We start from the raw sequence: 21,262 nt of genomic DNA, 5'->3' as shown, positions 1-21,262 counted from the left end.
GTTCAACCTGACTCGAGCATTATCCTGCTCAAAAGTCATATAAGTTCCAAAAGTGTATGGACTTTAGACCAGACGGACTTTCACGGATTCTCTATGAATTTGTCGCTATGATGCGTGCCAATAGTGGGCTAAGCACACCTGCGGTTCATGGATGCACTATGACTTATCGGCAGAACGACGGTTTTTTCTCAATTTGGCAGCGGAACTAAAGCGCGCTACAAATCTGGCAGCAGGGGAGTGGCTCAATAACAGCGTGCTTGCGGCAGCACTCAAGCATCCATAAGCGCGGGACTCTACGTCCGGTTCTCGCGGGCGGAAGTGGTGGGCGTCGGCGGGGGTGCGTTGGTGCACTCTTGTTGTATCGCGTATCTGTTCAGAAAATGGCCCCCAAAAAGCGCGATCGTGAAGAAGAAAATGGAAGGACAATTTCCACAGATCAGTTGAAGCAGGATCACGAGATGTTCCTCCAGGCATTTGAAAGTAAGTGTTTTTTTGACGTTAGTGGCGCATGCCTTTGTTATGGGGGTCCGTTCTAATGCTGCGGGTACAATGCAATGGCGAGGGAATAAGGTTATTCAAGGTAGCATTGTGCGATCTGACAATGTAAAACATGAACAAGATACAATAAAGGGTTATGACTGGAGTGATGTCCTTTTGTTGATTAGAATCAGTCAAGCATGTGATAGAGATTGTTTGGTATAGCACATCATGATTGATGAGGCTCCACAGATGGCGATGGAATTTTGCTCATGGGTGGTGAATGTGAAGTAAAATTGGCAGATATCTATGAAATCAGTTAACTCTACAAGCATGAATTTTGAAAATAGCATTGATTTACTGAAGGCTGCTACAGTGTGCTGTCACTACTTTCCACATACTACTTTGGTTTAACTGGCTGGCATGATTTGTAACCAAATGGACCAGTGTCTTAGGCACATCCTCATGTCAAGCAAATGTGATATTATTGTCACATATGTGATCTGTGGACATTAGGCCTGGCTATTGTAATATTGTGGTAATGATTGTAGCAAAAACTTACTCACAAATTATCAGGAACAAGTTAGTATTGTTTTTTAAGATAATCTGTGCACTCCTGCCTCAGCATACCACACCCATAATGGTTGCATACCAAACCATACCATCCTGTCTCAAATTATTGCATAACAATCAAAGCAAAGCAATATTGGCAGCATACTACACATCCACCAATTGAGAGCCACCACAGCCATATCATGTATGATGCCAGTGACAGCATCCAATTTTGTCCTGAGCACTAATAGCAAATAACATTTTTGTCCTAATAAGGCTGACAGTTTCAGTGGGATTTAACATGGCATTTAGCATAACATAACATGACATAACCTAGCTTAGCCTACCCCTACTTCTACCCCCCACTCCTATTCCTACTCCTACTCCTGCTCCTACTCCTACTCCTGCTCCTACTCCTACTCCTGCTCCTTCTTCTACTCCTACTCCTTCTCCTACTCCTGCTCCTACTCTTACTGCTACTCCTACCCCTCTCTATACTCCTATCCTTGTGCCGACCCATACCCAGACTTCTACCCTACCCCTATGCTCATACCTTACCCCTAACCCTATTCCCATCCTTACCCCTTTTTCTTGCTACAGCAGTGGGGGACTTGCTCATGCTCAGCTGGCTGATCAAACACTCAGCCTAAAAAATGCCAACATTTCAGATCAATAGAGATGGTGGGCACCACAGTACAGACATGCAGTAAAGCAGTTTTATTTTGAAATGAGACTGGGGTATGAATATGCTGCAGCCAGCTGGAATATGGCCTGGAGTACAAATAGGCCTGAACAGCATTGTGTCCTAATTCCACAGCACATAACAGTTTCAAGCATTGTGTGACAATTATCTGTTTCTTTCAGAGCCAACCCAAATATACAGGTATCTACGGGCTCGAACCCTTGTTTCGGTAAGTAAATGATCCTGCGACTCTTGTGTATAATTTGGGATAGGAATATTAGTGTGTACGTGACTAATGCTTTCTTTTGGTGCATTTCTTTTGGTAGCTTATGCTGACTGAAAAGTAGCCATTAGGCTATCAGCAAACTGCCAACAAATCTTGACCTTTAGGGTCTCCAATCCATCCCCAATATCTCACCTGTACTTGCAGTAAAGGACTTCACTATGTTACCAATGTTTTGAATGACTTAGGATAGTCCATATTATGCATGTGTCCTAATGGGGTTACCTGTTTCAGCCACTTTTTCTGCACAGAAACCTGATCTACATGAAAAGAGCATCCAGGAAAAAGTTGAAGTCCAAGCTGACCCATGTGGACACACTTTTATCCATGGTAAGATGGGCTGCAACCCACACAGACATTTATATCATTCAAGTCCCTGTGCTGTGGTGTACATAACTTTTACTAACTCACTGACATGATTTGTGATAAAGCAGCAAACTGAGCGATGATTGAGTGATGGTTGGGTGGCATTAATCAGCATTTTGAAAGTCAAAAATAAAAAATGAAATGGGTGCAGAATAACTGCTGAAGTGGTGTCCCCTAAAACTTAAGTCATCATTGTCATGAAAATAGAAATAAAGGATAAACTTCATAATGTTGTTATTAAAACATCAGTGGTTCTTCGTGTACCTGCTGACATGCATCATGCAATATGTGTCCTCACAGAGTAAATATTTCTGACTCAGATGGATGCTGTAAGCTCTTTCTCATGGTGGATGGTTATTGCTTTTGTCTGGCATTCATAGTAGGCATAATGGGTATCAAAAGACTAGGTTCATTGCGTCTGAGAGCCGAAATCATCATCATTCGCTCCACGTCGCGCCATCACGAGGGAAGGGTCCTGCGCGTAACTGGCGCGCGGCTCCGTTCTGCCGGCCCGACCGGCGTCGTTTTTGTCACGTGAGAGCGCTCCGACGGCTGCGGCCACCGTCCCGACTGACCCGAGGTCACGCGTGCCGTCCGCCGTCCGCAGATGGAGAAGAAACAGCACGACCTGGCCCACTGCACGCCAGGACAGTATCTGACCATCTCACACATCGGCTTCTACGTTAGCAAAGGTACGCCCGCTCGCCCGCGCCGGCGGTGAATGCGTTCACCTGCGCACGGCGTGACGTTCGCCTGCCCGGCTGTAACGTTCGCCCGCGCCCGCGGTGACGTTCGCCCGCGCCCGGCGGTTAGCGTCGGTCCGCGCCCCCGGCGGTGACGTTCGTACCGCGCCCGGCGGTGACGCTTTTCCCCCGGGGCCCGCGCCCCGGCGGCTGACGGTCCGGCCCCGCCCGCGCCCCGGTGGTGACGTTCGGCCCGCGCGCCCGTGCGGTGACGTTCGACCTGCGCCCGGCGGTGACGTTCGTCCGCGCCCCGGCGGTGACGTTCGCCCGCGCCTGGCGGTGACGTTCGCCCGCCCCGGCGGTGACGTTCGCCCAGCCGCCCCCATAAGCTATGTTTTGAAACATCCTGCTTAAGGACTAAAAGCAGCGGGGGAGTTACTAAGGGCTGTTTGAGACGAGTTTCAACCATAATTAAGATGTTAAAGACTGTGGAAATTGAGATCTTGCAAAGTACGTGAATCCACCAAAAACCGTCGTTGCCATCCGTGCACACCGTAGGAACCGTCACTGATGAGCACTAATGTGGGACGTGCTGTGCAAAGCATGGCTTAAAAATTCATCTCACACGGTCGCTTCGAACCGTCGCAAAGCGGTGGCTTGGATGGCGAGCAGATGCAAGAATCGCCATGGCCGGATCTGAATGGTCGCCTCTCGTTGCTGTCAGCGGCTGGCAGCGAATCTGACGAAGTATGAACGTATCTTGTGGGGTGGAATGAGTGGAGAGGGATGACGTAAGACCTGTGCTGGCAGCAAACGCTTCCACCACTGTGAATCGCAGAAGCTGGACGGTGGCATTATTTATTGTTGCGTATTGGTGCCCCAAACACGGCGGAATACAGCGAAGTTGGCTAAAAAGCAGCTCTAAAAGCCGCAATGAAACAGAGCCACGCTAAAAAATCCGTAAGGGCTGTTGAAGTGTAACTAAACCGCCTTCGCATTCGCGGAAGCTGCAGATGATGTGGGGTCCTTGGAAGGTGATTTGTGCTCAGCTGTGCAGATCGCTTCCTGAGAACGTCGTGACGCGGCTGGCTTGTACTACGTCACACCTTGCTATTGCAGCAGCAAGGAAAAATGAAATGCCCAGAGCGGGCTCGGAGTACCGCAAAACACGTGCTTATCACCTTTGGCTCCGCAGGTTCTCGCGCTGCATTTGTCCGTTTCATTACGTCCAGTACAAACCAGAGGTACGAGGTTCGATTCCCCGCGGTGCCCGCCCTTCCTGCCAGGATGAAAGGCAGGCGACGCCATGTAGCCTCAGCAGCTGAGTGCGTCGTTAAGCCCCAACGACAACCACATAACGTCCAGTACGAGCCGCTGAGAGGATCGCGTCCAGAAACGGGCATCTTGTGATGGAGCCGAAGCTATTTCGGCGGCCCTGAGGTACCTATTGACGGCGCTGATGTGCTCCGGGCCGTTTGTCCGTTAACAGACGAGCAGGGGAGCCCGTCAGTGACCGCATGCACCAGTGGCCGTCAGCGCAATAACAAACGATAGGAAAATCGGAATGGGGGTCGGCGCTTCATCCTGTTACCCCGCTTTCCAGGCAACCCTGCATCGACACGTTGTAATCCGTTTATTTAATCTTTCACCGAATAAGGTTGGTTTTCTACAGCACCTCCCACGCCTGGAACCGCCTGTAAGGGCATGCGGCAGGTGTGTGCAAACAGGTGGACAGATGTTCACGATAGGGACGCTGTCACCGCCCATATGGCGTAGCCTTTCAAAGCACTGTGGCTTTCCTTCAGCTGATGTCTGGGTTGTAAAATAGGTACACTTTCGCTTATTGCGCAGGGCCACTTGAGTGTACGCAATAATATACACAACCGGTTGCACGATGAGAAATTCCACTCGCCCGCCGTATCTTGAAAACTCTGGTCTTTGGAACTAAAAATGTCCTCTGTAGTCATGACGTTGCTGCACCAAAAGGCCCACGAAACGGTTGCTTTCCTGCAAGAGACGGCCCAGTTCAAACTAGACATTTTTCCCGCACGTAAGCTTAAGCGATTCTTGGATACGATCAGCGCTTCGCGGCCACAAAGCGGTACATTGTGTTTTGTGTATTTCACCGATGCGTGTGGCGCGCTTTGCTCTCGCTTTTGAGGCATCCGTTTCTTTGGGCGCCAGAGCGGCTGATCCTGGCCAGCGGTGAAGGCTCTCGCCGGTGCTGGCTCCCAACACACGTGGGCGAGACATCCGGCGGCGGCTTCCTGGCTGCCCCCGCTTGTTCCGCCGCCTACGGTGTCGTCATCGTGACGTCAGCGCTGTGACGTACGTTCCGTGCGCGCCCCGACGAAGGCGGTCCGCTGACGTCACGCAGACGTCGGAGCGACGTCACTAGATCGAACGCTCCGTCCGGCGCCGGCTGTCGTCCCGCGGGACGTCGGGAGCACGCCCGTGCAGCGTGAGAGCGGTAGCGCCGTCGCCGCCGCCGCCGCCGCCGTGTGACGTTACGGTGACGTCAGTCCGCGTCGGGCGACGGCGAGCGCGGCGTCGAGCGCCGAGAACACGGACACGCCGACGAAGAGGCCGACGAGGCCGCCGATCGCCGAGGCGAGATCGCCGACGCTGACGGCAAGCCGCTCCCGCCGCGACTCGGCCAGCGAGTCGGCCGTGATGTCCACCTGGATACGGTCAGGCGCCGCCATTGGCACGTCCAGTGGCGGCGCCGCCACCCGGTACTGGCGCCAGAGGCAGGGCGGCGTGTCCTGGCAACGCGCCGCCAGCCGGCGTCGCCAGCGCTGCCGGCCGGCCGCCGCGCGCAGCGCCGCCTGCGAGCCGAGCGCGCAGGCGGGCAGCGCCAGCGGCGCGTCCATCCAGGCGGCACGGCAGCCGGCGGCCGTCGCCAGCGCCGCCTGCACGCAGTGCCGGAAGCGCCGCTGCCAGGTGGCGCGCGGCTCGTCGCTGCAGCGCTCCGCGCGCCGGCTGACGCGGAGCACGCTGCGCGCCGTCACGTGCAACGAGACGACGTGTCCCGGCGTGAGCAGCACGCTGGCGCTGGCGGGCTCGCCCAGGCTGTAGACGCTGTGGTGGAGCGTGGCACGCTCGCCGGGCGGCCGGGCGTACAGCTGGTACGTCCAGCCGGCGCCCGGCGCCGCCGCCACGGCCAGCCGAAGCTGCACAGAGAACGGCTGGTAGCGTGGCCAGGGCGGCGGCGGCCGCGGCTCCAGGTCCACGCACTGTGGCAGCAGCGTCTCGTCGTCGACCCAGAGCATCGGCTCGAGATGCACGCCGGTCACGTGGCTGGCGTTCACACTGCAGCGCGCGCACGACCGGAGCAGGCGCGACGGGTCGGGCCGCGTGCGGCGCAGGAATTCGGCGTCGGTGATGTCCCCGCGCCGCAGCAGCGCCAGACTGGCGTTGTATACGGCGGCGTGCGACCGGCGCGGGCACAGCGTCAGCCCCGGGAATGCGCTCGGTTCGTCAGAGATCTCCATGGCCACCGGCTCGGCGGCGTAGCGTGCCGCCTGGCCCCAGCAAGCGAGCGACAGCCCTACGACGGCCGACAGCTTGACAGCGGCGGTGAGCGCGGTGGCGGCGAGGAGGAGCGCGTCGCGGCGGTCGCGCGGCCACCGCGGCCAGCGGCCGGTCAGCCGTCCCAGGAGGGAGGCTGCACGGCCCGGCGGCGGCGGCGGCGGCGGCGGCCAGCTGGCGCCCGGGCACGCGATCTGCACCTTCATCACACCGGCGAGCCCGTGGGATTGGTCCGTGGGTTGTGGGGCGATGCGTGTGGTTTGGGCTCCGACGATGTGGAGTTGGGCAGTCAGTTTGGGGAGGCAAGGCGGAGGCGAGGTCTTACTATCACACTATTCTGGTCGATGGGCAGCACTTTGCTGGATGTAGGATCATTGCCTAAAGGTGTGCACTCTTGACGATCTTCAAAAAGGTTCTAAAAAGGGTCTGCGCGCTGGTGACATTTGGCAGATAATTGGCTATTCGGAACACCAGCTGCAGAACTGGGTGTCACGGCCGTTCTCTTCCCTGACTTGTGAGAGGCTCTACGCAGATTCCGTTGTCGCAGCACTGCTAGCCGATGCTCGTCGGTTGGGTTTTCACTAAGCTCCCGGAAAGCTGTGTAACTTGCAGCAGCCACGGATGGGGGTACACAGATGCAGCTTCAGGTTGTCACAGATACAAGGGCTCCATGGCGGCTAGCAGTTCCACTCTGATATCCGAATTCGGCTTCGCGTCACGCGGCCGTGAGCAGCGGGTTAGGTCAAGGGTCAGTACCCTGGAATGCGTCAGGTCAGAGGTCAGGGCACCGACACGGGCCAGGTCAAGACTCAGGGCCCTGAGACGGGTCAGGACGGTTCAGGGGTGGGCCCTGAGACGGGTCAGGTCAGAGCTCAGGAGGTCAGGGCCCTGAGACGGGTCAGGTCAGAGTTCCGGGGTCAGGGCCCTAAGCCGGGTCAGCGGCGCGGCAGGCACGCGTCTCCTCCGGCATACCGAGCTGGCCCTCCTTTCCCCCTCCTCACCTTCGCCGTCGTCCCCGGCCGGGACGACACGGCACCTGCCCGGCGACGGCGGGGCGGCCGGTTTGCGCCCTCGCAGCGCCCCCGAGCCGCGCCACCCACAACCTGCGGCCGCCGCGTCTGGTGACCGAGCCGCGAACCAGCCGCTGCAGCGGCGCCGCATTGACGGCCGGTGAGCGCCGATATCGGCAAACTGCGCCGTCCGCTCACCGGTGCGTCTCATTGTCCGGCGCCCGGCCGGCGATGGGTCGGCGCCGGTAGTCATGTAGCATTCAGCTCAGCCGCGTTATGGCGCTCATACAGCCGTGTAATGGCGTTCAAGTAGCCGTGTAAACACGGCGGCGCGCTCATGGAGGCGGCGCCGCAGTCTCATTCAATCATGCATTCTTTCGGAACGGTGGGCCGTTACCTGCATTAGACGCGGGATGGTGTTTGTGCGCGCGTTCGATCACACGGCACAAGCTGCCTCGGTCTATAGCGGCGGCTGCTATTTGCGCCGGCGAGTTTGTAACCAAGTAGCAAGGTCGTCGCAGACGGTGTTCGCCGGTGGCGCGTGAAGTGAAGGATGGCCGGGTGCTGTGTTTAGTCGACGAGGATGGGTGCCACAGGACCAGCGCGGTCGGCGCACCCCAAAGACCAAACCATCATCGCCCCGTCGAGTGATGCTTCACACGATCGGGGGAGGGGAGGCTCTGGACAGCCGCGGTGCGGTCGTGTTTGGGACACTACGGTTTTACTTTCGGCTACCACGGCGTTGGTTTTGGTTGTGACGCCTTCTGTCACTACGGTTTTGATTGCCACGGTTTCGGTTACTACCAGTTCGACTTCAGTTACCGTGCCTACGGTGCTTTGGCTGGGCCAAGGGTCCCTTTGTGGCGCAGAGACCTGGAGCTGCTGCCTGACGGAGGATGCCACGAAAAAATGGACGGTGCGGTAACAACAACCTTCGGTGGGGATATACGTATGTTCAGTGGATGGCTCTGGAGTTGTCCTAGCTGGGCAAACGGCACTGCACGACCACTGAACTGTTATCAAGACCATTCACTGAAGTTATGAAGCGATTCCACTGTCACAGTTGCTGATAAAGCTGTCGTCTAGCTCACCTTTTTTTCTGCTGGAACCAGCACGGTTATCGCCGTTCCCTAGAACCGAGCGTCCATGCATTAGCCTAGACGTGAACTATGGAAGCCTTGTCGGATGTTTGATGGTCGGCTTCCATTATGCAGGCGGGCAACAGGTGCTCAGCACAGAGGTGATAGTGTTATGCGGCGCAAACCTAGACAAAAGCTTCGGTGTCTGCTGAGTATTTGTCATTAGCAAAGTGCAGCTGCCAGGGTCATTAGCAAAACACTTTCATACAACCTGGAGCCTGCCCGCAGTTAGTGCAAAAGCGTTTGGTTCACGCATGGGTAGGAGCTCGCCGGCCGCGTACCCTGCCGCGGGCCCGGGTCAAACGATTTGGTGCAGTGCATAATGACGGTGGGCTGAATTCGCCATGTTTTTTTTTTGCGACCGGACGTGCCTCCTCTCCCCCTCCCCTTCCCCAACGCTCCAATGGCCCTGCACTTTACCGTTGGGCCTACGGATACAGTTCAGAGAGGGTGGACGTGGTGTCCCGCACCGTGGTCCCCCTCCTCTCCCAGCTGGTTTCGTGCAGGTCCCACCTCGGATGGCGCCGATCACGTAGTGGTTAACTGCGCGACTGGGGAACCAAAGAAACGGGATTCGATTCCCCACGGTCTAGTCTCAGGTCTAGTATAGTCTCAGCAGCTGGGTGCGCCGTGAAATGACGACAACGCCCTCTGCTGGTGGCCGCGCGTGACCCGCGCATTGTCACCTGTCCCACCTGGGGGGGGGGAGAGGGGGGGAAGCGGGGCTCGCCTGAGTGTTCTCCGCGGCTGACTCTGGCCCTGACCCTGACCCTGACCCTGACCCTGACCCTGACTCTGACCCTGACTCTGACCTTGACCCTGACCCTTACTCTGACTCTGACTCTGACCCTGACTCTGATCATGACCCTGACTCTGACTGACCCTGACTCTGACTCTGACCCTGACCCTGCCCCTGACCCTGACCCTGACCCTGACCCTGACCCTGACCCTGACCCTGACCCTGCCTCCCGGCTGCCGCAGATGACTCGCCGCCCGCCTCCGTGCGCGTGGAGACGACGCTGAAGAAGCTGTGCCACAAGCGGCGCAAGGAGGGCGCCGCGCCGGTCGTCACGGTCAGTAGACGGCTGCTGGCGGGGTGTGCGCTTTGTACGGTTTGGGCCGTGAAACGACAGCGTGCGGGCTTTGACCTCGCGACCTGCTTTGGAAGTCGCTCGTGGGCTGGATGAACTGCTCTCTGCCGAAGGGAAGACTAGCGCGTTGCAAAAGGTGGTGGTGCATGTCTACGAAAGTTGGCGCTAGTGCTGTCCGTTGATATCCGGCCTTCACTGGCCTGACCGGCCTCCCCGGGGAGCTGATTATAGCACAGCGCCTGCTGTGCTCTGACATCTTCGCTGGACGCGGGAGGGCCGGACCTGTTCGCCTGCTCTCTGTCACGCCTCGTTCTAGCCGGGTCATACTTGCGGCGCGACTGATCACAGGGACACTGCTGGAGTGCTCCCCAGCAGTTCATTGCGACATTGGGGGAGCACGTGTTGGCGCCAACACTCACGCGGGTGTGAAGGAGTGCCCGCCCTGTTCGCCTCAGCCTTGAGCCTGACTTACCGGTGTCCTCTACCGTTGTGACCCTTGCAGTATTGACCCCAGACATATGTATGGCGATACGTTGATTATCTAACGGTACGCTATCATCATCACTATGGCATTGAGTTGCACGCTGTGGGTGCAACTGGTCGCCTTTCATCCGCCTTTTTCCAGCACCACTCAGCCGTAGGTTGTCGTGAACGCCGGTGGTTGCATGACCGGGATTCAGCGTTCAGCACCCACCACTGGTGACCTCTGATGGCCTCATGTCCCGGTTCTAAGCACTTGTAGATTGACACCGGCTCGTCGTGATGTCTGATGTCCGATGTCTGATGTCTGATCACCATGTGTCTCCGTTTCGGACGTTGCGATGTCTCGTGGCCCGTGGTGTGACCTCTGGTGACCCAGTGACCCCGGTTTCAGACGTCGTTCGGCACCAACGAGGTGGTGGTGAACCCCAGCGAGGCGTCGGCGCCGCCCACTGTGCCCACCTCCTGCATACCAGCCGAGAGGTACGCTCGTCACTGTTGACCCCGGTCACCGCTGACCTCGGTCGCCGCTGACCCCTGTCGCCGCTGACCCCGGTCGCCGCTGACCCCGGTCATCGCTGACCCCAGTCGCCGCTGACCCCGGTCACCGTGGACCCCGGTCACCGCTGACCCCGGTCATCGCTGACCCCAGTCACCGCTGACCCCGGTCACCGTGGACCCCGGTCACCGCTGACCCCAGTCGCAGCTGACCCCGCTGACCCCGGTCGCCGCTGACCCCTGTCACTGCTGATCCCGGTCACCGCTGACCCCGGTCACCGCTCACCCCGGTCACCGCTGACCCCGGTCACCGCGGCTGACGGACGGCCAGTAGGACCACGTGATCCACTGGCGGGTCCGGTGACCAGGGTTGCGGTCATTCGGGCACGCTGGGAAGTGGTGGGACGGGTCGGGTCAGGTGGCCGCTGGGTGGCGCTGCTGTCAGCGGACAGAGTCGGGCGGCGAAGTGTGACGTGGGGTATCGGTGCCAGGTGTGTCAGGTAAAGTGTCAGTGTCAGGGTTGTCATTTGGAGTGTAAGCGGGTTGGATCAAAGTCACGAAGCAGTTCAAAATTCCTGGTAGTGTTGGACGATTATGCTGCAGCAAAATTATCTCAGCTTGTATCACTCGGGTGGCAGTGTCCATACGATGTCATTTATTTTTAGGGCCTGACTGGTCGCACCACGACCGCTGAGCGCCAATGTAAACACCGAAACTTCCAGCGCTCCGGAAAAAGGCCTGACGATGTGCTCCTCGTTCCTTTGGGATGACGTCATGGATATCCATCCAACCCATGCGAATATCGGGCACGTGCCGTGAATGAAGTAAATCCCCATCATGGCCAGGCCTCACATGTTCAAGAGTTGCTTTGCTTCGATGTGGTGTTGTCTACTTTTCACATGCCGATTGTTCAACATCGCGTTGTCCTTGCGAAAATACGCTGGACCTGTGGGTGGTGCCATCTATCGATTGCTGCATGAGGTCTGACTTGTGACGTCGGCCGCCGCTGTTGCAGCTTCTCCACGCAGAACGGCAGCGGCCCAAAGACGTTCGTGCTGGCGGTGCGCGTGTTTCCCTTGCCCGGCAACCGGGAGAACGAGGGTGAGTGAGCCCCAGCCACAACTGGGTCCATGGTCTTCAAGTTCACGTAAATTGAGACGCGAAGAAGTAACCCTGAGCAGATTACGAATTGGCCACACGCACGCAACACATAGCTACCTTTTGTGCGGTGAAGAACGCCCTAAATGTCCTCGCTGTGATGCGCCACTTACGGTTCGGCACGTTATTCACTCTCGCCCACAGTTCAGAGAAGAGCGGGCACTTTACTTCGGACGAGATGCGTCAGGTCTTACCTTTTCAGACCTTATTGGTGATGATTCTCGCATGCTTGGCACCGGACAGCTGTTTTCATTTTTGAGAAACGTAGGATTCACAGCCATTTACACACCACGGTAAACACTTAGCTGTTATGGGCGCAAAATGACCGTAGAAGTCGACGCGCCCTAAAACCCCAATCATCATCATCACCGGTGTGCGTCATCACACCCGCCTCAGCCCACGTGAGCCACCGACGTTCCGCACAGAGACCACACGACGATGTACAGCTCCCAGCAAATCGCCGCCGCTTCGCTGACCCCTCCCCGCCCGACAGAGCCGAACCCGAAGCGGCGCAAGGTGGGGCGCGCCTCGTCGTCCGCGTCCGCGGCGGCGGCGTCGTCGTCGGAGCAGCTGCGCGCCGAGCTGGCGGTGACGGATCGCGCCGGCCGCTGCCTGCTCTCGGACGGCGAGTACGACGTGCTGCTGACGGCCGAGGAGCCGCCGGCCCGCGAGACGCGCGCCGGCGCCGGCAGCCCGCGCAAGACCTCCTGGGAGAGCTTCGACGACGGCAAGGTCCGCTGGGGAGGGTGCGGACGGGGTGGAGCTCGTCCAGGAGACAGGAGAGGGGGTGGGAGATGCGGATGGGAGGGTGCCGGGTGTTTTGCGCTGGGGAGGGTTGCGTGAGAGCCGTTTTGAGGTGGGGCCTGCGGAAGTTGGGAGGGTTTGCGGTGGCGATGCAGAGAAGTGTCAATCCCGTATCACGTGACGTGCCACTTCCCTGTGTGTTACAGGCTCCCGCACCACGTGGCGTGACGCCTCTCCGCCTGTTGCAGGTTTTCGCGCCACGTGACGTGACGCTTCCCTGCCTGTTGCAGGCTCCTGCACCACGTAACGTGACACCTTCCTGCCTGTTGCAGGCTCCCGTACCACTCGACTCATTCCAGTCAGCTCCCACGCTGAAGCTGCGGTTGGCCTGGACCAATCAGATGCCGCAGCCGACCGTCGAGAGGCCCCGCCCACTGCAGCCGCGAGACACCAATCAGATGGCGGCCGGCACCAAGAGGGGGCGGAGCAAAAAGGAAGAGTCGAGCAGCAGCGCCAATAGCCGTGAGTGAAGGAGCAGGTGATCGCATGATTGTGTTGCCGTGACGTCGCGTCGCTGTCAATCAAAGCCAGAAAAACTCGGGAGTGCAGGATCATGCTGGAGATGAACGAGACACGAGAGGCCGGATGCTACAGTTGCTTCACAAGGAGCGAATATTGAATTGCAACTTGAACATGCTTCCCTCGACTCATCTCTGTGACGTAATGTTTGCTGCGTCGTACCCTTCATCGGATCTAGACGCGTCCCTTTAACGCGGAGGCTGCGGAGTCTACATAGCCGCTAGGTCCGACGTCGTGTCTCGAGACGGTCTCTGCTTCTTCAGTATGCCTGTCCTCTACTCGTCCTGGGTTTTCCGCCGCCCAACTCTTTCAGTTAGTCTGTTGTCGTCTCTGCGTCTTCAGAACGTCTATTATCCACCGTTCCTAGGTGTTCCGCCCCCTTTCCCCCACACCCCAACTTTCTCAGTTCTTCTTTCGTTGTCTCTGCTTCTTCAGAGTGTCTATCATCCACCGTTGCTTTGTGTTGCGCCTCCGCCATCGGTCGTACTCGTAACCGGGGACGGCGGCAGACCATTTGGCGCGGGGTCGCCACCGGTCTCAAGCCTCTGCACCGCTTCTCATCTACTCCCACCTTCGGTGCGGACGTGATCGGACCCCATGAGCACTGTGAACGAAATCGCGGACAGCCGCACCAGCCCCGTGGCGCCGGTCGTCACGCCGCCGCCCGGCCGACAGGCGAGAGCTGGTCGGTGGACAAGGAGAAGCCGACGGGCGTGGAGCCGGCCTCGCCGCCGCCCCCGCCGCTCATCCTCTACCAGTTCATCTACGGGCCGGCGTCGCGCCAGCAGACGGAGGCGCGCCAGGACCTGCTCTGCCCCTGGTGCTCGCTCAACTGCCACAAGCTGTACCCGCTGCTGAAGCACCTGCAGCTGTGTCACGCGCGCTTCACCTTCTGCTACACGGTAGGGGGCTATCCGGCGGCGGCTGTGTTATACCCGCTTCACCTGCTACACGGTAGGGGGCCACCTGGCGCTGGCTGTGCCATGTCCGCTTCACCTGCTACGCGGTACGGGGCCACCTGGCGGCGGCGGCGGCAGCGGCATGGGCTTGTGGGGTGGAAGCAGTCACTGGACTGCCGACAGGGGGCTATTGGTATGGGGATCACGAAGATGATGGAGATGAAGATGGCCCAAGCTAGCGTAGAAGGGTGTCTGTGTCGTTTGTGGATGTGTGTGGGAGCATAGCCGGATGGCAGGAAAGCGCCGGCCGTAACCTGTGCATTTTGAAGGGCTGGTCATGTGTGACCAGCAACTTGGGAATGTTGGTCGTGGCTTGCAGCGGGCGTTCGCCGTCCACTAACCGGTGTGAGCCCTTCACGGTCGTCCACCTTCCGCCTGTCCACCCAGTTGTCTTGCGCCGATATAGCCCCCCCCCCTAGGACGCTCTCGCTAACCTGTGCGGGGGGGGGGGGTATTGCACCTCAGGCCTCGGCTTGCAAACGCTTGAAGCCGCGACTCTAGTGGCGTTAATAAGCACGTCAACAAACAGCCCAGAAAATCACCTATGCTGGAATCCCATCCCCTTGCCCCCCTCCCCCCCCCCCCCCTTTGTCGCCGCCGTCGCTGGCTCCAGCCCTCTGCAACAACTAATCCGTGCCTCCCATCCCAGCTCTGACCCGCACCTCCCACCCTAGCTCTGACCCGTGCCTCCTGCCTCGGCTCTGACCCATGCCTCCCACCTCAGCTCTGGCCCGTACCCCCCACCCCAGCTCTGACCCGTGCCTCCCACCCCAGCTCTGACCCGTGCCCCCCACCCTAGCTCTGACCCGTGCCTCCCACCTCGGCTCTGACCCGTACCCCCCACCCCAGCTCTGACCCGTGCCTTCCACCGTAGCTCTGACCCTTGCCTCCCATCCCAGCGCTGGCCCGTGCCCCCCCCCCCCCCCCCGCCACCCCGGCTCTGACCCTTGCCTCCCACCCCAGCTGTGCCCCTTGCCTTCCACCCCAGCTCTGACCCCTGCCTCCCACCTCGGCTCTGACCCGTGCCCCCCACCCCAGCTCTGACCCCTGCCTCCCACCCCAGCTCTGACCCATGCCTCCCGCTGCAGCCGTTCGCACGCGGCGCGCGCATCGACGTGTCGCTGAACGAGTCGTACGACAGCTCGTACGCGGGCAACCCGCTGGACCTGGCGCGGCCGCCGACGGGCCGCTCGGGGCCCGGCCGCCGCACGCCCTCCACCAGCGTGCTGGTGTGCCGGCCGCGCCGTCAGAAGCCCAGCCTGGCCGAGTTCCAGCAGGTGAGCGGGCGAGGGGGCAGGGCGGAGGAAAGCAGGGGTATGTGTGTGTGGGGGGGGGGGGGGGCGAAGGGGGGGATAACAGGACGAGCATGTTAGAAGGGGGCTGGCTGACTGCGGAGAATTATTGGAGTAGGAGGAGGTGGTGGAACGTTCGCGCAGCAGGAGTAGCATGAGGACACTGAGAGACGCGCCCGGTGGTCCTTGGAGCTGCGACCAAAACCGGCTGCCGTGGGAACGGTCGGTGTTGTGTACAAACTCAGTGATGGCCTACTTGTCAAGCCACTTGTTAAGCCACGCCGCCGTGACTTAACCTGCGATGTGCTGGAACGTCGTAGCAAGACGGAGCGCCGCGGTTACCTTTCACGTGGTCATGTTGACCTTGACCGTATTCTGACGTGGTCTGACCCACACTGATCGGATGTGCTGAGGCTCGTCCTGGCCCTCTAGGTGACCTCAGATTGATGTGGAGAGTGGTGTGGATGTTTGTCGTCCTCTGCTGGTCCGGCCTTGCCGTGGCTAACCCGACTTGGTTTGCGCCGCCCTAACTGGACCTGACTTGATCTGACCTGGACTTATCTGTGCTGTCATAACCTGTGGGATGAGACGGAGGGTGTTATTGCTGGCCTCATTGTTTAAACGTGGCCCGGTTTGCAGCCTCCAGATGCGCTCTGTGATGGCCTGTCGTGACCTGACCTGACCTGCCGTGACATGACCTGTCCTGTCGTGACCTGACCTGCCGTGACCTGACCCGACCTGTCGTGACCTGACCTGACCTGTCGTGACCGGTCCTCAGAGTGAGACGGAGGAGCGGATGCGGCCGTTCGTGACCGGCCACAACCGGATGTATCACCGGACGGCCACCAACCTGGCCATCCCGCCGGCCGAGCTGGCCTACGACTCGGAGGTGAGGGGGCGCCACCGGCGACGCCTCGGCCGGCCTCCTCCCCGCAGAGGGAGCCCCGGGGTCTACTGGTGCCTCCGGGGTGGACTCCTCCCGTGAGAGGGTCTCTGGGGTCTGATGGGCCCTCCAGAGAGGTAATGGGACCTCCGTGGGTAGTAAGGCGTACCCCAGAGCCCGGGGGATCTAGCGGTGCCTTCTGGCCTTGGAAGCAGACTCTGGGGATCTGCGCGCTCCCCAGGAGCTGAAGAGATCGCTGGCCATTGATGGGTGTCTCCATGGAACGGAGGGAACCTCCGGAAACGTAAACATGGCTCTTAGGACTTCAAGATACTTCGTGGTACGTCGAGGTATGTTTCTAAAGTTGAAACTGTATCAAAAATATCTGAACTGGGAGATCTTTCTGTTTTTTTCGGAGATTTTACAGGAAAGAGCGATCTTCGTGAGTGCTATGTATGTTATATGCAGCAATCATGATTGCTGGTGCTTTCGTCTGTTAGATCTGCAAGAACGCATTGGTCAGCTGACTCGCAAAATTATAATTCGTGGAAATCTTGCGCGACAGAATGGTTTGGCGTACAGTATGTATTGAAAGGAAAAACACCACACTTTGCATAGAACAGCTTCTTCGATGTCACTTTCCACGTAACCACGGCAACATTTCGAAATCGGGCGACCGCTCTGTGATTCTGTGACGTCACCGCGTGACACGTGGCGCTCTGTGATTCGCCGACAGGGCGAGCACGATCACACGTGGCTGCGGACCAAGACGCGGCGCATGATCTACGAGTTCAGCGACGTCAACGAGGGCGAGAAGGCGCTCATGGTCATGTGGAACCTGCACGTGATGAAGTACAAGTCAGTGGCTCGGCCGCCGTCGCGGGAGGGGGTGGCGTGTTAGCGCGGTGTTGGTCGCTCTTGTGGGGTAGAGACTGGGTTTCTGCTGGGAATCGGATAGTTTACTTGGCGTAGGGTCTGGCTCTGGTCAAGACTCTGTCCTGGCCAGAGCGTTTTGGATTCAGTGTGGGGTGGGGGGGGGGGGGGGATGTAATGAGACTTGTTCAGCAATTGTTACGGTTCTGACAAAAATTGTGTGATTTTTGGTGGTTGGCGAGATGAAAAGGCCCTCACCTCTAGACATAGGCACTTGGTTGTTCACTGAACCCTTGAAAACCGACATCAATGCTTTATGATCCCAAACTGTCTGTCCTTGTGCACTCCGAGAACAGCCACGGCCGGTCGCCGGGGCGTTGTATCAGTTTTTATAGATACCAATGCACCTGGGGCTGACATTGATATCATTCCCACATATGTACTGTGAATGCATATCCGTGGATGCCACCACCAGCTGATGTTGTGTATGGGGGGGGGGGGGGGGGGGGACGGGGAGTGAGGAGCTTGAGCATTTTAGCTCCTTTCCATTGAAATGCCAAAGTATCATACTGAAATCAGTTAATTGGGTATTGACCGGGAAGCGTTGCTCCCCCGCCCCGCCCCCGCTGGTGCCGCCCCGGGACTCGTCCTCACCGCCGTCTCCGCCGCGCCGGCAGTTTCGTGGGCGACCTCCAGATGCCCGCCGCGCTTAGCCTCTTCATCGAACAGCACGGCGCCACCATCGTCAACCGCAACCTCTACCGCAACTTCGTGCTGCACCTCTCCTCGTTGTACGACTTCGGCGTCATCTCGCCCGGGCACATACACCGGTGAGGAGAAGGGGCGTCTCCCTGACGGAGGTCCCGGGTTCGAGGCCGGGTGGTCGCCGAAACATTACGTCACACAGCGATTGGTGATCGCAGGGTGCTTTGGTGAAGGCAGGAAGGGTGGCAGTTAAGCTCCCAGTGACTGATTTGGCCTGCCAATGATTCACAAGGGATTTGTCGTAAGACATCTAACCATCTGGATCGAACTGTAACGCGAGGAAGCCAAAACGAGGTTGTACATGCTCGAACCTGCAGCAGTGCCGGAGGCATTCCTGCTCTTTCCGAAGTGCCTGGGGCACGGCAGTGCATGGGGCAGTTTTAACTGCAGGCAACGGATGTAGAGAGCATGTATTGGGAGACGTATTCGACAGCGAACAGTTTTTTTTACTTTGTTTAGTGCCCTTATGCCAATGTCCCGTCTTCATGGTCATCAAGCGGGTCCATACTTTTGTTTCCACTCGACTTTGTCCTGTGCAGTGTGGACCCGGCTTTGTATATTGTTACAATCGCCGGAACGGGGTCTGGGGGAAATGGGTGGACAAATTCCAGCCGCGGCATTATCCAGTTGAAGAAGACCTAGTCCATATGGTGCGGCAAAATAAATTGCGAAGTGAGAAGATGAGAGCCTTGTTAAATTAGTCCGAGCCAAATGAATTGGTATTGGAGGGGACAGGGATATTTAGGTCTGGGCCTTTTTTTCGAATCCAGTGGCATGCCTTTTAATCTTCATCGCACGACATATTCGTTCTGATTAACCGCTAAAGTTGGTTTCTGTGAGTCGTGTGACCATGGCGGGGTTTGTCGGAACGCGTGGTCTTGGGTCGTGCGGTGTTTTTTCCTACGGCAGTCTCTCCTCGGTGCAAGTCCGAATGTCGATTCGTGATCTCGTGCGACGCAGTCGCTAGAGCAGCATAACTGCGCCTCTCCCCCGCGAGTTCGAATGCAGGCAGCGGCTGTGACCACTTAGGTGACCTTCTCAGTTGCCTGGCTTCATGCAGTGCGGTACGATAACGTGTAAGGCTTTGTCCGTCCCACTGGCTCAGTTGGTGAGAGCGCCTACCTTCCGATCCAGCCACCCGTGGCGGGCGAGTTTGAGTCGCTTTAGGCGCTCGCTATTTGTCCTTGACGGATGCGGCCTGCGGCCGATGGCAGCAGCCGCGCTCAAGGTCAGGTGACGTCAGAGGGCAGGACGGACCGTGCCGAGCGTTGCGGGGCGTTAAACTGGACACCAAGCTCTGCGGTTGAACTGGAATTACGCGATCGGATGGTAGTGGTCAGGGCTCACACAAGCACTGTTTAGCTGGATCTGATCTCAGAAATACATCCATTGAAAAGATTCGGTCGAAATATTTTTTTTTTTAAGGGCACGCGTAACGTAATGGTTTGAGTTCGTCAGCTTTACAGCGGGGTAAACCCGACCGCGGCGCCGACACTATGCCGGGCAGGCGCTCCACTGCCGCGACCCGGCCTGATCCGGCCCCCTGCGTCCTGACCTCTGATCTTATCTGACCTCTGACCTGACCTCTGACCTGACCTCTGACCAGATCCCGCCCGTCTGCTCTCGGCAGGGCGATCCAGCAGTTCCAGGAGCTGGTGGAGCGCGACGGCCTGTTGACCTCCACGCTCGTCAACAATCTGCTGGGGGCCACCACCTGACCTGCGGCTGACGCCGGCGCGGCCCGTTGCCACCGCCGCCCCCGCCCCGGCAGCGGGCGGCGCACGCTCCACGTGGCTCGGCCCCACTAGACGACCGGCGCGGCCCACCGCCGCCGCCGTCGCCGCCGCTCGCCGGAATGGCAGCGCGGCCGGAGAGTGCCGCAGGCATGTGGAGAGGAGGCTGGGCGGCGGGCGCCGCCGAGGGTATGGCTGGGATAGCGGTGATGAATTGCGATCAGAATGAATAGCGGTCAGCTGTAGTGAGTGGGACTGAGAGGGCCGTACGCGTCAGGTGAAGTCTGGAAGGGGTGTCGGTTCGGCTTGAATAAGGTAAGGTGCGATGAGGTGGGCTGTCGCGCGACGCCGGCTCCACAACGTGAAGAGAAATACACGGTGGAGAAGGCCGAGGTCAGCGCACCGAGCGGACGCGGGCTGTCAATACCGGTTCGAACCGGATCAGACCGGCTCCGGGGCCGCCCCGCCCAACGCGCGGCTGGGTGATCCGACCCCAGGCCTGGCCGACCGACCGTTCGACGGCGCCCGGTCTTGTGTGACGCCTGGCCGAGACACGCGCTCGGCTCAGGACCCCGCGGGCTCTGGCTGCCAGTGGGAGGGTCGTCAGAGTCGCCGGGGTCCGGTGGCTGGCAGGAGGCGCCGCCCGCCCCCCCCCCCCGCGCTGTGGCCGGCGGGCCACGTGTGTCTGGTGTGTGACGTAGCGGGTGTCTGGTGGTTGTAGCGTCCTCGTATGGGCGCGTGCGGGATACTGGAGACGCCCTCGCCCCTCCCCCGCCAGTTGATGTGTTGTGTGGCCCGCGAGGCCTGGCGGTTGACCTTTGCCCCCGTCACGTGACCACGTGTTTGCGCAGTGTCGTGCACCCCTGCGTGTGAACTGACCCGATCACGTGCAGTCATTGTCAAAAGGACGTCACTGTCCTGCCCATATACCTCTTCCCTCAGCCGCGACGGCGGCATCACGCCAGGCATAACATATCCCAGGGCGTCCGCCGTCGCCGCCGCCGCCTTTCATTGATTCACTGGGAGTCCGGGCCTCCTCTCCCGGTGCTTACGCATCAACGGGCATCACTAAGCGTTCGCCATAGTCACACAAGGACATTAATCAAATGTGGGTGCCCGGGCGGCAATTTTGCGCCCGTGTGTTCTGTAGTGCGCCGCGGCTGTCGGCTGTCAACGACCGCGTTCCACCGAGCCGTCATGCCGCGGCGGCGAGTTCTACCGGAATCCGTGTAACTAGGCGGTCTGTGTACCGTAGGACGCTCCGAGCGTAGTCAAACTGCCAACACGACGCGAATGGGACTTGGTCTGCGCCCGTGCCTTGGGCGCTGGCCTTGGCGACCTTGAAGCCTCGACCTCGGTGACCTGAGGCCAGACCCCAGTGGCCTCTGAGCGATTATCGTCACTTTCACACCGCCTCTGGCCTACCATCAGTGACATCCATAACTGCTCAGGGTGCCGATAGCTCGCTCCTGCCTTGTGCCGTG

General features: G+C 59.0%; 1 protein-coding gene across 1 annotated transcript; it reads left to right on the top strand.

The window, feature by feature from the left end:
- The first annotated feature begins 317 nt into the window (after positions 1-317).
- On the top strand, positions 318-20,430 carry LOC119095399 (polycomb protein suz12). The gene is made up of 15 exons (XM_037218247.1): positions 318-480; positions 1,894-1,940; positions 2,229-2,324; positions 2,968-3,052; positions 9,705-9,796; positions 10,689-10,777; positions 11,808-11,893; positions 12,444-12,682; positions 13,027-13,216; positions 13,949-14,175; positions 15,321-15,509; positions 16,303-16,413; positions 17,144-17,265; positions 17,958-18,110; positions 19,676-20,430. The coding sequence occupies exons 1-15, from the start codon at positions 381-383 to the stop codon at positions 19,761-19,763; spliced, it is 1,914 nt and encodes a 637-aa protein (XP_037074142.1). The 5' UTR covers positions 318-380; the 3' UTR covers positions 19,764-20,430.
- The last annotated feature ends 832 nt before the right edge of the window (positions 20,431-21,262 follow it).

Source organism: Pollicipes pollicipes, unplaced genomic scaffold (assembly GCF_011947565.3).
Source record: "Pollicipes pollicipes isolate AB1234 unplaced genomic scaffold, Ppol_2.1 Scaffold_4219;HRSCAF=4965_pilon_pilon_pilon, whole genome shotgun sequence".
Taxonomy (NCBI): domain Eukaryota; kingdom Metazoa; phylum Arthropoda; class Thecostraca; order Pollicipedomorpha; family Pollicipedidae; genus Pollicipes; species Pollicipes pollicipes.
This window is presented reverse-complemented; position numbering and strand designations above follow the sequence as displayed.

Coding starts and splice junctions, on each gene's coding strand:
- LOC119095399 (XM_037218247.1), top strand. CDS start 381: ATGGCCCCCAAAAAGCGCGATCGTGAAGAAGAAAATGGAAGGACAATT. Junction 2,325..2,967: donor TGGACACACTTTTATCCATG/GTAAGATGGGCT, acceptor CGCCGTCCGCAG/ATGGAGAAGAAACAGCACGA. Junction 18,111..19,675: donor TCGCCCGGGCACATACACCG/GTGAGGAGAAGG, acceptor TGCTCTCGGCAG/GGCGATCCAGCAGTTCCAGG.